We start from the raw sequence: 16751 nt of genomic DNA, 5'->3' as shown, positions 1-16751 counted from the left end.
GTTTCGGCGGCGTGGTGCTCGCGGGGTGGACGGACGGTGGGTTGGTGCTCTTTTTTTGCTTGGGGCAGCAAAAAAGTTATAGCCGGCCCTGGCCCCGCAGGCCGCGTATTTTAGACCCCCTGGTTTAGTGACTCCAAGATCTTTCTTGATCGATTAACAGCTGATTTACCCCCCCATCATTAGCTCTGTGTAGTTGGAATCGTTTTCCAACCTTCCTCCTTTTCCCCGGCCTGCACAGACAGCGGGCGGGGGCCGGGAAGGCAGGTTCTGCATCCCGCAGTGTGGGCCCTGGCTTGTCCCCCGGGTCAGGTGATCTCCCTGGTAGGGAGTGAGAGCGCAACCGTCCTTACGGGGGCGGGGTCCCCCTATGAGCGCTGATTGGCTCCAAGTCAGAGACAAGCCCATCAGAAAGGGGCATCAGAGTCTCGCCTCGCTTTGGGGCGGGTCACTTCCTTGGGCGCTGCGCACGGAGGCGGTTGTCCCGCGCAGGGCTCTGGGTCTGCTCGCTCGGGTCTCAGGTGAGGGCCGGGCCGGGCAGCGCGTGTCTCCGAGCTGGGTCAGGGATGCGCTGAATCAGCTCCAGGGATGCAGCTACCCCCAGGCACCCTCCATCCCCCCCACCCCCCGCTGAACCTTGGGCTCCGGCTGCTGCCTATTCCCGGGAGCCACGTTGGGGGGACGCGGCGCAGCTGGCCGGAGAGAGCGGGGCTGGAGCCACAGCATCTGTAGCAGGTGCCGGTTTCCCTATGGGGGGCTGGGAGCAGGGGGAGGCTGGAGGGGGGCAGTGGCTATTTCCCCCCACCCCGTGTCATGGCGGCAGTGGGCAGGGCCGGAAGTGGGGAAGGAAAGCGGAAACGGGCTCTCCGGGGGGGAGCAAGAACTTCCAGAGCGATGGCGGCCCTTGTTGCGGGAGGGGCAGCGCCCTGAGTAGCCCGCGGAGGAACACGGGCCCGGCCCAGTGACCCCTGTGGCGGCCGCGGGGAGCTCAGTCTGGGACTGGTGGGAGGAGCTGGTGAGCGCGGGGCAGGACATGCAGCTGTAGCCCTGGGTGTGTGTAACCAGGAGCCCAAACTCTCCCCCCCACCCCACACGGTCCCAGAGCTCTCAGTGCGGGGAGGGGGAGTCTTCCCCCAACCCACGCAGAATCCCCCACACACACCTAGCCCCCAGAGCTGTCAGTGCGTGGGGGTGGGCTGACGTCCCTCCAAGCCCTACACCGGGATAGTCAATAGGTGAACCACAGGCCAATCCGGACCACCAGACACTTTTGAATGGACTGTGAAATCTTTTTATTTACTTATTATCATTAGTTTTGTTTGTTTGTTTGTTTTGGTATTATTTTTCTCTGGCATCTGGATCTTTACTACACCTTGACCAAGAACTGTGGACCTTGACAAAAAATAACAGACCACCCCTGCCCTAGGCAGAGCTCCTCCAGCCCCACTTCCAGAGTTGTCAGTGCAGGGAGGAAGGGAAACTCTCCCCAGCCCCATGCAGATCCCCCACCCCTCAGAGCTGTCAGTGTTTGGGTGGGAGGGATGAAGGCAGATTGACTTAAATTTCCACTGTTAATCATGATTTAAAGCAGCAAGCAGGTACCTCCACTTAAACTGACAGTTTTCATCTAATTTGCCATTTTTTACTTTTTAGTTACTTTTCCTAAAGGGAGGCTGATTCTCAAACTGATAACCATTAAAACCTGTAGATCTACATCTAAATAAAGCTTTTACAGTACATTTGGTATCTTTTCTTAACCAGGAGGATACACTATATCTAGACACATTAATTGCTTAAATAATATAGCTACATGTACAAATATTCAGATTTTCAACTTTTAATTTTTGTGAATTCTTTTTGTTTTTGGTCAAGCTTTATTTGGCTGGAACTCAGAATTCAATTAAACTTAAATTCAGCATTTAATTTTATATGCTGGATACGTTAGGGGGAAAAGGGTTATCAAAACATGTTTTGCATTTAAAACTGATTACTTAGTCATGTATCCTGGCCATAAGCAGGGATCATAGCTACTATGACGATATAAATAAAAGGGTAATAAATACCTGTAGTTAGTGAATTGAACTGATTGTTTTTAGTCACCATGGGTGGGATCAGCAAAAGTACTTAGATGCCTAAATCCCAGTTTCGACTCTGCTGCAATCCACAAAAGTTATGACAAACCCAATAGGCCCCTAAACTGACTTGGCACTTAAATTTATGAGACTAAAAGTTCTCTAGGTGTCTGTTTTAGCCTTTGAGGATATGCATTGTTGCCTCGTGTGACTCATCTGGACGTCCCATGTGGTGACCTAACCACTGGATTAGACATAAGAATGGCCAAACTGGGTCAGACCAACGGTCCGCACAGCCCTGTATCCTGTCTTCAGACTGTGGCTGTTGCTAGATGCTTCAGAGGGAGTGAACAGAACAGGGCAATTATTGAATGACCTGTCCAGTCCCAGCATCTGGCAGTCAGAGGCTTAGGGACACCCAGCATGGGACTGTGCCCCTGACCATCTTGGCTGATGGCCATTGATAGATACATTCATGGAGGATGGGTCCAATTCTTTTTTGAACCCAGTTATAGTGTTGGCCTTCACAATATCCCCTGGCCATGAGTTCCACAGGTTGCATGCGCTGCTCTTGCCATGCCTCCCACAAAGCTCCCATTGGCCACGGATCCCTGTTCCCGGCCAATGGGAGCTGTGGGGAGGGTGGTGCCCCCCGCCCCTTGGTGTGCTGCCAGCTGCTTCAGAGAGCGGTGGGCGCCACAGGGAGCAATGCTGCAGGTAGGCAGAGGGGCGGGGAGCTTGGTGGGCCACACTCAAGAGCCCCATCCCGGGCCGTGTATTTGAGACCCCTGGTTTAGTGACTCCAAGATCTTTCCTGAGCGGTAACAGCTCATTTACTCCCCATCATTAGCTGTGTGTAGCTGGGATCATTTTCCAACCTTCCTCCTTTTCCCCAGCGCGCACAGACAGCGGGCTGGGGGTGGGGAAGGTGGGTTCTGCATCCTGCAGTGCGGGCCCTGGCTTGTCCCCCTGGGTCAGGAAGCGATGGCAGGACCATCCTTCCTGGCGTGGGGTCCCCCTATGAGCGCCGATTGGCTCAGCTCTGACTTGGAGCCAATCAGAAATGGGATGAGAGGCTCTGGCCTCGCTTTGGGGCGGGTCAATTCCTTGGGCGCTGCGCAGGGCTCTGGCTCTGCCCGCTCGGGTCCCAGGTGAGAGCCGGGCCGGGCAGCGTGTGTCTCCGAGCCGGATCAGGGACGCGCTGAATCAGCTCCAGGGATGCAGCTACCCCCAGGCTCCCCCACTCACCCCTGCTGAACCTTGGGCTCCGGCTGCTGGCGGCTCCCTGCCTATTCCCGGAACCCGCGTTGGGGTGACGTGGCGCAGCTGGCCGGAGAGAGCGGGGCTGGGGCCGCAGCATTTGTCGCAGGTGCCGGTTTCCCTATGGGGGGTGGGAGCAGGGCCCCGCCGGAGACAGGAGAGGGGGAGGCTGGAGGGGGGCAGTGGCTATTTCCCCCCACCCCATGTCATGGCGGCAGTGGGCAGGGCCGGAAGCGGACACGGGCTCTCCGGGGGGAGCCAGAACTTCCGGAGCGATGGCGGCCCTTGGTGTGGGAGGGGAAACGCCCTGAGCAGCCCGCGGAGGAACACGGGCCCGGCCCAGTGACCCCTGCGGCGGCCGTGGGGAGCTCAGCCCGGGACTGGGGGGAGAAGCAGGTGAGCGCGGGGCAGGACTTGCAGCTGTAGCCCTGGGTGTGTGTAACCGGGAGCCCTAACCCTCCCCCCCCACCCCGCCTGGTCCCAGAGTTCTCAGTGCGGGGAGGGGGAGTCTTCCCCCCCCCCACCACCCATGCAGAGCCCTCCCTCCCCCCCACACCTAGCCCCCAGAGCTGTCAGTGCGTGGGGGTGGGCTGACGTCCCTCCAAGCCCTACACCGGGATAGTCAATAGGTAAACCACAGGCCAATCCGGACCACCAGACACTTTTGAATGGACTGTGAAACCTTATTATCATTAGTTTGGGGGGGGGGTGGTATTTTCTCTGGCATCTGGATCTTTACTACACCTTGGCCAAGAACTGTGGACCTTGACAAAAAATGACAGACCACCCCTGCCCTAGGCAGAGCTCCCCGGCCCCACTTCCCGAGTTGTCAGTGCAGGGGGGAAGGGAAACCCCCCAGCCCCATGCAGATCCCCCACCCCTCAGAGCTGTCAGTGTTTGGGTGGGAGGGATGAAGGCAGATTGACTTAAATTAACCAGATTTTAAATTTCCACTGTTAATCATGATTTAAAGCAGCAAGCAGGTACCTCCACTTAAACGGACAGTTTTCATCTAATTTGCCATTTTTACTTTTTAGTTACTTTTCCTAAAGGGAGGCTCATTCTCAAACTGATAACCATTAAAACCTGTAGATCTACATCTAAATAAAGCTTTTACAGTAAATTTGGTATTTTTTCTTAACCAGGAGGATACACTATATCTACACACATTAATTGCTTAAATAATATAGCTACATGTACAAATATTCAGATTTTCAACTTTTAATTTTTGGGAATTTTTTTGGTTTTGGTCAAGCTTTATTTGGATGGGACTCAGATTTCAATTAAACTTAAATTCAGCATTTTATTTTTTTTAAATAAAAATACCTTAAATATGGATACGTTAGGGGGAAAAGGGTTCTCAAAACATGTTTTGCGTTTAAAACTGATTACTTAAAGTCATGTATCCTGGCCATGAGCAGGGATCATAGCTGCTATGACAATATAAATAAATAAATAAGGTAATAAATACCTGTAGTTAGTGAATTGAACTGATTGCTTTTAGTCACCATGGGTGGGATCAGCAAAAGTACTTAGATGCCTAAATCCCAGTTTTGGCTCCGCTGCAATCCACAAAACTTCTGATAGGCCCCTAAACTCACTTGGCACTTAAGTTTATGAGACTAAAAGTTCTCTAGGTGTATGTTTTAGCCTTTGAGGATATGCATTGTTGCCTCATGTGACTCATCTGGACGTCTCATGTGATGACCTAACCACTGGACTAGAGGTTATAATGTGGCATCTCCTCTTTCTCTGGCTTTTGTAGTCAATAGCCTCCCTGTGGTCTGGATTTAGGTGCCTATCTCTGACAGAGGGGCAGAGATTAGGACACACCCCACTGGTCAGCATCTCCCATTGGTTGGCTTAAGTGGCTCCCCAGCTAATGTGTTGGCTCCCCATTCATTTGATAGGAGCCTGTGCGCCTAAATCAGCTTTGTGGATCACAATGGTGTTTCTTGGATTTTCTAGCCACCTACAAGCTAGGAGCTGTGGTGCAATGCCTGAGTCCTGTGTGGCTCCCGCTCCATGTTCGTTAAGACTTTCGAGCAGTGGTTCTCAACCTATGAACCATTGTGGGCAGCATCCAATACTACCTGTATGGCCCTGAGGATGTCACATGAGCTGCAGCTGTGTGCTGATTGGCCTGCAGGTTGAGAACCACGGCTCCAAAGCTCACCTTCTCGCACCTAGTTTTCATCCATGGATTGGAAGAGCAAAACAAGCTTTGCTTCTTCTTCAGCTCCCAATCGGTTTCTTAACTTTTGAATAAACTGAAATGAAGAGAATGGTCTCTCTGTACCTGCACAAGAGGCTACTGCTGTCCAAAGCTGCTTTAACAAACTGTCACCGGTGCGTAGCTAGTGACTGGCACCAGTTCAGTGGCCTGACTTCCTTCAAGACTTCATCAGCAAATATGTTCTGCTGGAATATTATTCCTTTTAATTTCAGTTATTTTAATGGATTATAATAAATTTAGGCCATAACATGCTGTTATTTCAAGTTTAATTTTAAATTGGTTTCTTTTAAAACTGTATTTATTTAAATAAAAAAATCAAAATTTAAAGCACTGATTTTTTTTTTTATCCAACCAAGGGGGTGGGGAAGACTGTGTCCCTTAGAGCCCTTCCAAGGTGCTGTGTCTGTGCCCCTCCCAAAGCTGCATCTCAAACTCACCCCCCTCCAACTTCCCAGAGTTGCCAGTGCACGGGGAGGCACTACGCACGGCTCTGCATTGTGTACCAGGGCACACCAGACATAAAAGGCGTGTGCACATCCCTGCCTGCACCCCACATCCAGTGTTCTCCCTCTCCTGCCCAGCTCCAAATTGAGGAGTGAGAGGAAATGGGGAATCTTCAATGAGGGGCCTGATGACACCGGAGCGGGTTGGTTACTGCACTATTCGTGCTCTGGGCTTTTGTTCTGATGAATGGGGGATGGGACACCACAAACAAACCCTCTGACCCTTATGCTGTCCTGACTGTGTCATTGCAGATTCTAGGTCAGCTGGGAGAGGAGCCAAAGCCAGGGACACTGCACTGGCTGGAGCTGACTCTGCCATGGCTGCTAGAGCCATTTCTTGCAACTGGCTCCAAGCTGATCAGAGTCCAGCACCCATCGCTGCCTCCCTGAGAAGAGAGATGGGGAACTGGGCGGAAGCAGATCCCCCTAGACAGCCTCTTAACCACACCACAGACTTGGAGAGTGGAGGAGAACCAGGTAACTGGAGCTTCCCTGCCTAGGAACAGGCTGGAGGGAGGAGATGCCTTCAGGGGTGGGTGTAGCTGTCTTTCCTCCTCCTCCTTCCCCCACCCCCGCCCCATGCAGCAGGGGCTGTATTGCTCCAATGGACTCGGCTCGTGCAGCACGTGCTCTCTTGTGCGGCAGTTGCACGTATGGTTTTTAGGACTGTACGTGTTCTATCCCCTTGAAAACGTTTGGCTCACGTCTCCCTGGGTCGCTCCTGTCACTGCTCTTTCCTTTTGGTTGTTTGTCCTTCCAGTGTCTGAGCGTAGGTGTTTGCACTCATAACCCATGCAGAGCCCTGCCTTCGTTCATGGCCAGGAGCAGGTGTAGCTGCCTGTGGCCACAGCACATTCATTTGTGTTTTTGCCAGTGAATTTATCATGCCCCCAGATGTGTCTCTGGATGCTAGGGAAGAGGATTTGCTAAGATTGAACTCCAGCAGGGGTTCCCTGGATTTACACTCCCTGGGATGCAGGTGCTCTTCCAAAGTTCCTGCCAACCTTTTGCTTATTAATTATGGCAACTCTGGATATTTCATGTTAACCATATAAATGCTCAGTCCCTTTGTTTCCTAAATTCTTTTTATCAATTTCCTGTGGCAGTGACTTCTGCAGTCTAATTATACTAATTATATGGAAAAAATAGTTCCTTTCTAAACTCTGTAATCTAATTGAATATCTCTATCACATGGTCTGCCGCAGGGCCCAGGTCACCCACTCCCAGCCGGCCGCAGTAGCCACCTATTCGAAAGTCCCCAAGGATGCATCTGGGTCATCTGTGGGGCCCATCTTGCAAAGCCCCACCCTGGCATCCTGGTCCCGTCCCCCAGTGCTAGACTCACCACCTTTTGGAAGATCTGTTGGGTCACTGACTGTTCCCTGATAACCTCCTGGAGTGTCTGCTTTTGGCCTGCCTGCCATATCATCAGGGCCTGTCATTCTGACTGTTGGGACTGTTGCATTTCTTGCACCATGGTCACCAGCCACTTTAGGGTCTCCTCCATGCTGGCAGCCACTATTAATGATGGCTAGGGGGATCCTGGATGAGCCCCCAGTGTCACAGGGTCTACACAGGGCCCAGGCATGAGAGTGGAAACCTGTGTTGGGTGGTTAAAATAGAGTCCCCACATCACCTTCGGTGCTTCACCCTTGTGTCTTTATTTACAGTGCAACAGTGTTATCTCCACTTCTCCCCCAACAGCTATCCCCAGTCAGACCCTCCCAGGGTCTCCTGGCCCGTGAGGCTCCTTTCCTTTGGTGAGGCGACAGAGATGTAACCCTCCCAGGCTAGCCTCCTGACTGAGATTTCCTCAGGGCTTATATAGCCCTCCTCAGCCCAGCTGTCGCTACTTAGCTCATAGCAGTGAGCCAGCCCTCATCTAGGCCTGCAGCTGGGCTCTCTGCTGACTGCCTGGCCTCCCTACCAGACATTAGGGCTTTAGCCAGCATTTTAGCAGAGCACTCAAGGGATTTACCCCTGCCCTGCCACAATCCCCTTGTGACGTTACTGACATAACCTGTGACCATATAGATCATTGTTGCAACCACTGTTATATATTTGCAGCCAATATTGTACAAAGGGTGTCATGTAAGGTGTCTATAGAAAGCATGATCATAACCAGCAAATCATAACCTATCTGTGTGTGTGAATTTTTGTAGTTGAAGTTATAAATATTGGCTACATACTTGTATATCAAGGTGTTTTGATTCTAAGAAGTCTCAGTAAAACATTTGGTCAGCTAACTCTTGAGGTAATAAAAAGGCAATAATGGGAGATACACCAATCTCCTAGAACTGGAAAGGACCTTGAAAGGTCATCAAGTTCAGCCCCCTGCCTTCATTAACAGGACCACTTTTTGCCCAAGATCTCTAAGTGGCCCCCTCAAGGATTGAACTCACAACCTTAGGTTTAGCAAGCCAATGCTCAAACCACTGAGCTATCTCTCTCCCGCAATTTTATCACCAGAAGCTCCCAGTCCACCTTCTGTCCCACCTGTTATTGCCTAGACTGTTTATCCTGTCCTCTCTTTCACCTCCATCTATGGTGAACAATCCTAGGCTTTTCAAACTCTTGTCATGGATTTTCCAGGCCCCTGGTCATCCTCCATCCTTCTCTGAATCCCTCTGAATTCTGCAGGGTCCTTTCTAGGGATTAATTGAACTGGTGGTTTGGGGGGTGATGTTCTCCTTTGCAGTCTGAATGGGAGTTCGAGTTAATATTTGTGTCCAGAGCTGAGACAGAACCATTTAAGACTTCAAAATAAATATTAGGGTTCCTATAGGTAGAGCTTCTCGCCCTAGGGTTAGGGTTCCAAAGGGTAGGACACATGGAGCTAGGGTTAGGTTTCCTATGTGTGTCAGATCAGAGCCTGATGGCAAACTATTCTAATTTGAGTCAGGATAACTCAGTGGTTTGAGCATTGGCCTGTTAAACCCAGGGTTGTGAGTTCAATCCTTGAGGGGGCCATTTAGGGAACTGGAGTTTCAAAAAAAAAAAATAATAAAATTTAGCAAAGGGTTGGACTAGATGATGTCCTGAGATCCCTGATATTCTATGATTAACAGGTTTTGATCTTCCAGGTCATCCAGCTAATTCCAGCTCCAGGAAACCTGCAGTATGGAATCGTCCAGCTGCCCTCAGAGCCAGAATTGTGGTTGCAATGGTCGTCATCGTCGCTCTAGTAGCAGCTTTGATAGGTAAGTTTTCAACCCCTGATGATTCAGTCTCTGGGTGTGGAGCTTTCTTCCTTCACGGCTCACAGCTCCACCTCATCTCTCCCCGGCCTCTCTGCTTTAGCAGTCAGGTCAGACAGGAGCCTCTCTAGGCTCTTTCATGGCCCCCCTACTCCCCTCCATTGTCGTACCTGAGAGTATCACAGACACTAACGGATTTCTCCACACACCCCTGTGAGGCAGGGACGTGTCCTTGTCCTTGTTTTGTGGCGGGGGAGCCAAGGCACCATGGCCTCATTCCACAAAGGGCATTAAAGGGTTGAAGTCTCCTTTTCAGGCACCCTGTGATCTGCCAACCCCCTGCCTGGCTGCCACTGAACCTGGGGGCCCCTGAGCTCACCTGGGGACGACACTTTTGCTGTAGAAGTTCCCTCAGCCCTTCGTGTTCTGCTTCTGGGCGTGTGCTGCTGCTTGGCTCTCGGCACCCAGAGGCCTGTCGAACCCGTGGGGCGGGATCTGGCAGGTGTGCTTAGGCTGCCGGCCTCTGTGAAACAGGTGGGGGACAAGGAGACCCCCCCACCCTTAACCCTGCCCCAGTGGTAGGGCCCTTCCCTGGGATGTGAGACCCTAGTTCCAGTCTCCTCTGTCTGAGGGGAGACAGGATCTGAATTGGGGTTGCCCACCCCCACGGGAGTGCCCAGCCACTGAGCTGTAGGACAGTCTGATGGGGGGGGGGGTCTCAATATTTCCTGCTGATGTTGTTCCACTTTGATTTAATTGAATAATTAAATATTAATTGGGCCAGAAAGTTAGAATCCCTCTGATCTAGTGCTTAGGGCGCCCACCTGAGAGGTGGGAACTTCCTGTTCTCCAATCCCTGCTCACCAGGGAGAGGGGACTGAAGCAGGGTCTCACGTCGGGGTGAGAGCCCTGCCAGTGGGTTAAAGGTGATCAGTGAGGTCGTCTTCTCACCACCACCCCCTGCCATTTTCAGTGGATTTGGGGACTTGCTGCTGCACTCGCTCTCCCAAGTGACGTAGGTACCTGACTCCAGGGCGGGGGGTCCCCGCTGCAGGTTGTTAGCAGGGCTGGGCCCCTCCCTGCAGCCAGGGCTGAGGGGCTGAGCTCTGAGAGGGGTGGGGCGTAGGGCACAGGCCTTGTCACTGTCTCCTATTGGCTGGCTTGGGCAGCCCCTGTCTAGCGCGCTGGCTGTTGTGGAGCCTGTTCTTAGGCACTGCTCCCCCCCATTCACTGTGTGGGGCACCCAGGCACCCAGCTCAGGCCCTGTGGGTCCCGTTGTTGTTGTTCCAGGGGTTTCCTAGGTGACTAAAAGTTCAGTGTTGGCAAACGCCTCCGTCCCTTTGTGGATCCGGCCTCAGGGACTTGCTCTGGGTCAGGCAGGGAGTCTGGCAGAGCTTGGAACTGAATCCAGATCTCCTGAGCCCCAGTCGTCCAGGGCAGCGAACACAAGACAGTCGCTCTTTTCCCGATTCCAGCCCCTCTGTTGCTCCCTTTTACACTCGGGGACTTTCTCTTCACAGCTGTTTGGGTGGATGGACTGACACGGATCCAGTGTCCGATCGTCACTGAGCAGCGTAACTTGTCTGCAGCTCAGGGCTTTGAGGAGCCTGGCCTGGCCTCATCTTCCTGCTGCCCCTCCCCTGGTTGTCCCCACAGCAGGGCTGGCAGGGGCTACAGCATTGCTGCTGTGAGATTTATTCAGCTGTGGGGGGGAGCCCCCATCACTGCAGTGGTGCTGCTGAGAATTTAACCCCCGGGGTCAGGGATCTCCAAAGGGAAGGCTCCCCAGGGGCGTTAAACTTGGCCAGTTGGTGCGTACGGGATGTGCGATTACAGGCTATTTCCATTCAGTGTGAGAGTCGCTCTATTGTGCAGCAAGGTGTGGGGCTGTGGGGCTATCAGTGGGGTTCTGGAGGGTTTAGCCGCTGGGCGAGGGGTCTGGGTGCTGCTCGCTGGGGTTATTAGAAGATGCTCTCACTGCTCCCACATTCCCCTCAGTGTAGTCACACGTTGCAGGCTGCGTTCCAGGGGATCTGAGGCTTTGATACACGAGATGGGTGAGGAGGGAAACCCGCTCAGAGAGGCTGTTGGATCTGACGGCCCCTCGTCTTCAAGGTGTCCGTGTCTGGGGCCCAGCAGGTCTGGCAGCTTCTCTGCTGCCGCCTGCTGGTGGTTTGGAGGCTCTGAACTTCTAACATTCTGCCGCTGCCTATTGTACCTGCTCCCATGAGAGCAGTCACAGAAGTGACCCGCTCGGTGTTCACCCTGCGCTGCCTCCTGGACTGAGCTGCCCAGCTCTGTAGATGTGGCTGTGGAAGGTGTGAGCACATGACACTGCCCTTAGCCTGTACGAGAATCCATGTGCTGGGCAGCAGGAGCGTGGGACCTGTTGGGGGGGCGGGGGGAGGCAGAGCACCCGTGCAGGAACTGTGGCCCCTCCCCCACTCCTTTTCCCCCCAGGGCCGGTGGAGTGTCTGGAGCTCCCCACAGCAGCCCAGGTTCCCTGGGTGGCTCTTACCACACCCCGGCTCTGGCTTCTGGCCTGGCCAGGTGTCGGGGACTCAGAAGGGAAGAGGAGCAGGGGGTGGGGCCCCATGGTGGGGGGAGGGGAGCTAAGGCCCAGCTCAGCCCCCTGCCAGGAAGAGGCTGGTGCTGCCCCGTCTCAGCTCTCCAGCCATGAAGTGCAGCCCCTGCCGCCGCCAGCACCGTGCCTGCCCGAGGCTCTATGCCCAGGTTAACAAGTGGGCAGGCCTGGCCCTCCCACATTAAAACATGGGGGAGGGGCATGGCCCCCCCCCTTACCAACCCATTCCAGTGCCCCTGCCAGACACACTCCTCCCTTGCTCTCACCTTCCCCATTCCCTTGGCTGCACACTCTGTACATCCCCAGCCCAATGGGGGCTGTGGCCTGGTTGGCCTCTGGCACTGCCGCAGTGTGTGTCATAACAAACTCCAGCCACGCTGCGTGTCGGGTTGCTGGGCCGTGGCCTCTGGTGCAGCTGCTGCTGGCCACTCTCAGACTGGCCCGTCTCTCCCATCAGTCTGATCCCATCGGGCAGTTCTTGTTTCTGTCCCTGCTCGTTCTCCACAGAGATGAGATGGGACGAGCTCTCCCCTTGTGTTTTGTGTTTTCTAGTGGTAACATCTAAGCAGCCTCCTCCATGCCCCCCTGCTGCCTCCTGGTGCCCGGACGGCTGGATCCGGATCCAAGGGAAATGTTACTATTTTTCTAAGTCCGAAGGGAACTGGACCTACAGCCAGAACTTCTGCTCGTCACACGCTGCCTCCCTGGCCGGGATTGAGAGTCTGCAGGAGCTGGTGAGAAGCCGGTTAGATGCTTTGTGCCAAGCCCAGCGATCGCTGGCACCACAGACAGGGCTGGAGTCAGGCTGGGCTCAGCCCCTGTAGGGCAGAGAGGAGCCCGGGTGCCTCCCAGGCTGGGCAGCCAGAGTCAGTGCGGTTCTGGCAGCTGAATCCTGGCTGGACCTGGGGCTCCAGCTTCCCCGACCCTGCATCTGCCAGAGACTCCTGCTGTGCAGGGCTGGGCCGGCTCAGTCAGCTCCAGGCCAATGGGCTGCCTGGGGCTGGAGCAGGTGAGAACCTGCCCCCCCAGCTCAGCCCAGCCCCAGGGTTTCCTCATGGGTGGGGCAGAGGGAATCCAGCTGGAGGTGAGGTCTGTTTTATGCCTCTTCCCATCAGTTTACCTGCCCTGGTGGCAGGGGTCTGTCTGCCCTCCCCCTGCAGCTCCCTCTCCCTCCTGGCCCTGCTGTGCTCTGAGAAGGGGCTGCTGGGCGGACAGTGACCTTGCAGCTCAATCCCTGCTACACGCAATAGGTGCCACAGCCCCAAAAAAGAGGCCAGGGAGGGTGAAGAGTTAATACTTATCTGCCCCCTTCACCCAGTAACCATGGAAGAGGCCTCTAGAAATCCCCCACTGCCCAAGGTGGGGGAGCAGCAGAGTCAGGGTCTAACACAGCTGATGCTTTTATTGGGTTTCTAAGGGTTCCCTGCTCCCATACGAAGGCAAACTGGACCACTGGATCGGCCTCTGGAAGGATGCGGGCCAGGTCTGGAAATGGGCCGACGGGACCGAGTTTGACCATTGGTGAGTTTATTCCCGCCCCACCCCCCACCCCTGCATTGATCAGAGGCTCTGGAAATGCCCCACTAATTGCTTTAACATCCCTTCTTGCCCAAGTGGGGCCTTGTGCTGGTGCAGGAAGTGGGATCCTGAGGGGCTGTGAGCAGGGCCGGCTCCAGACCCCAGCGCGCCAAGCAGGTGCGTGGGGCGGCATTTTGCCGGCAGGGCGGCATTTGGCTCCGGCTGACCTTCCGCAGACATGACTGCGGAGGGTCCCCTCTTCCTGCGGGCTCCAGTTGAGCTCCTGCAGGCATGACTGCTGCGGGTCCGCTGGTCCTGCGGCTCGGACGGAGCTCCCGTAGGCATGCCTGCGGATGCTCCACCGGAGCCGCGGGGCCACGGGACAGTCCGCAGGCACTTCTGCCCCGGCCGCGGGACCGGGGAAGGGCAACGCGAGCGGCACGGTGCGCCGCCCTGCTTGGGGCGGCGGATTTTCTAGAGCCGCCCCTGGCTGTGAGTGCAGATCCCCTCCCTGACTTGGGGTGTCTCCCCTGGTCTGTGCCTGGCACACACTGACTCTAGCTCCAATTGCTTCTGGGTTACAGGTTTGAAATACATGGAGGAGCAGACTGTGCGCAGCTGGATGAAGATTTCACTGTTGTCACATCAAGCTGCAGCACACCAAGAAAATGGATCTGCAGTAAACCTGATACCCCTGTGGGAGGGGATTCGTGAACAAGGGAATTGGAGACCAGCTGTGGCAAAGCCTGGTTCTAGTCCCCTCCATGGCCCCTCCATGCTGCAGCCTGGTTCCTTTGTTTCTTAGTCAGTCTGTCTCCAGGATTTTATCCAGTCCTAGTCATCAATTACCCTAATGCTGCCGTTTGTGACCCTTCTCTCGGGGAGACTGGTGCAGTTTCAGGGTAACTGGATCTCTATCCCACCTCCATTAGGTCAGGTCTCGAGTCTCCAGCCCGAACCCCAGTGCCCTTTACCTTGGGGTTCTGCCCCCAGCAGTACTCCCACACTCTGATCTCCCCTCCCAGGGGAACCCCCAACCCTCTACACCCACCTTGCCTCAGTGGCTACTGCCAGTCATCATCTAGCCGCCGCCCCCCCCCCGTCACTGGGGCAGACGCAGTCTGTAATGGCCAATCATTGGCAAGGGGGTAGGTCCAGCTGCCTCTGCCTATTCCCAGGCTGCACCTCTGCGGCCCCAGTACCTCTCTTCAGCCTTTAACAAGGCCTCAGCCGGGGGAGTTACCAGGCTAGTGCTCCCCAGCTCCTGTTGCCTCTGCTCTGCTCACTCCAGTACTAGAGTGAAACTGACTTAGCTCCTGGCTCACAGGGCCCTTGTATAGGGCAAGCTGTGGCCTGATGGGGCATGGCCCCAGCTGTGGCTGCTTCCCCAGTCAGTGTAGCTTTTTCCACCGGAGCGGGATAACAGCCCTGCTACAGGCAGTGGTTCCCGAACTTTAACAACCCGTGAACCCTTTTCATGAAAATTATCAAATCTCGTGAATCCCCTCTAAAAATAAATATTTCCAGGGATTTTCTCCCTTACCTGAGCACAATAGAAGTAGTGATCTTGGAAATAATTTGGATTTTGTATGACATGCTTATTACACACTATTTATTAGTGCATTACTATTTATCGTTACATTATTTATTTTATTACATTATGAAAATGGCAACACTCTTCCAAGATTTCACTTTTGTAGCTCATATCACTTTGATTAAACCTCCTACATGTTTAATCAAGGAGCATCAGATGTGAAACAGCAGGAAGGTATTTAAGAAGCCAGCTCAAATACAGAATTCCTCCCACAAGCATTTGGGTCTTGAGCAGTCCAGGCAGACAATGCAGACTACAACAAAGCTTAAACTTGTTCTTCATGCTAATTTTAAAAACAACACTAGTGAGGTGTGCAATTATATTGGTTTTAGTGCACTGATCTAGTAGCAAGTGACACTTCCAGGCCCTCCCTATGGGGTTGGGGTCCCCCCCCCCCCAACCCTGCATGGAGAGGAAGTCCTGTTTGAATCAAAATGAAGGTCATGAATCTGTTTAAACTCAGCCTTTGTGTGTCCTAAGTTCTGTCTCAGTCTCTGGAAACCCCCCTGTGAGCCAGTGTGTGGGAACCAAACGTTCCAGGGTGCGATCCCAGCCAGGGAGAGGCTGGGTCACCGCTTGCCCTGCAGCCTGGGGTGCCTCACAGTCCTGTGCAGAAGCTCCCAACCTGGGCCAACCAGCCTGCAGGCCACGTCCTGAGTGTCTGTGCCTGGCCACAACCCTGGTCCAGCAGCCTGTCACCCGTGCCATAGTGGGCCCACCAGCCTTGGTCACTACTTGCAGGGTGACCAACACACTCCTGTTAGGATATAGATATTCAGGCCTGTCTGCAAAGGCCTATACTGTAAGAATTTAGGTTTATTCTTATCACTTAGCTAGTTATAAAAGAAAGAATCAAAAATCACTGTCTGTCTGTGTAATGGCCTTCTCTTACTGTGGCAGTGTGAGGCCTGGTTCTTCAGCTAAGCAGCCATAAGCTGGGAAGCAAATGGTCACATCCTCACATTCCAAACTAGTCATATTGAAATAAGGCAATCTGGGGCTGTTAGGAAGGTGATTCGATCTATCACCTCCAGAGAAAGGGAAGAGCCTAAAACATGTAAAAGGAAACTGAGTTTGAGAGCATCCTGTCTGGCAAGAACTCACTTATCAATAGACACAGCTGGAGAACCCTTATGTCTGTATAGATGTAGTTGTGAAATCCTCACTTCTGTATTGTTTTGTATGTTTATTTGCATGGTCTCTGTCTGGTTCTGTGATTGTTTCTGTCTGCTGTATAATTAATTTTCCTGGGTGTAAACTAATTAAAGTGGTGAGATATAATTGGTTAGCTAATCATGTTACAATACGTTAGCATTGGTTAGGTAAATTTTAATAGAATGATTGGTTAAGGTATAGCTGAGAATATTACTATATGAATTAGGGGCAAACAGGAAGTAAGTTGGGATTTGAAAATAAGGAAAAAGGAACTTGGATTTAAGCTGCTGGAAGTTCACTACAATAAACATTGAATTGTTTGCACCTTCGGACTTGGAGATATTGTTGCTCTCTGTCCATGCGAGAAGGACCAGGGAGGTGGGAGAGTGAAGGAATAAGCTCTCTAACAACTTCCAGTCCCAGACTTCCCCCCCAAAACATGTTGTGCACTAACCAGCCCTCTCCTGGACAGTCCAGATCTACTCAGCCCATTGCCCCTCTAAGGGGAACAACATACACAATCTGCTACCTTAAATGGAGTTACCCAAACCAGTCACAGCACTGGATTAGTTGTAATTAAAGACTAAAACACGTTTATTTAACTACAAAGAGATTTTTAAGTGAGTACAAGTAAT

The 16751-nt window shown here is 53.2% G+C and overlaps 1 protein-coding gene across 1 annotated transcript; it reads left to right on the top strand.

Moving 5' to 3' along the window:
* Positions 1-496: 496 nt before the first annotated feature.
* On the top strand, positions 497-14451 carry LOC123345637 (C-type lectin domain family 2 member D-like). The gene is made up of 6 exons (XM_044982629.1): positions 497-518; positions 6321-6545; positions 9152-9268; positions 12402-12583; positions 13267-13370; positions 13952-14451. Exons 2-6 carry the CDS (start codon positions 6386-6388, stop codon positions 14079-14081), a joined length of 693 nt encoding a protein of 230 aa, XP_044838564.1. The 5' UTR covers positions 497-518; positions 6321-6385; the 3' UTR covers positions 14082-14451.
* The last annotated feature ends 2300 nt before the right edge of the window (positions 14452-16751 follow it).

This window comes from Mauremys mutica, chromosome 12 (genome assembly GCF_020497125.1).
Source record: "Mauremys mutica isolate MM-2020 ecotype Southern chromosome 12, ASM2049712v1, whole genome shotgun sequence".
Lineage (NCBI taxonomy): Eukaryota > Metazoa > Chordata > Testudines > Geoemydidae > Mauremys > Mauremys mutica.
The sequence above is the reverse complement of the archived record's forward strand: the minus strand, read 5'-3'. Positions and strand labels throughout refer to the sequence as shown.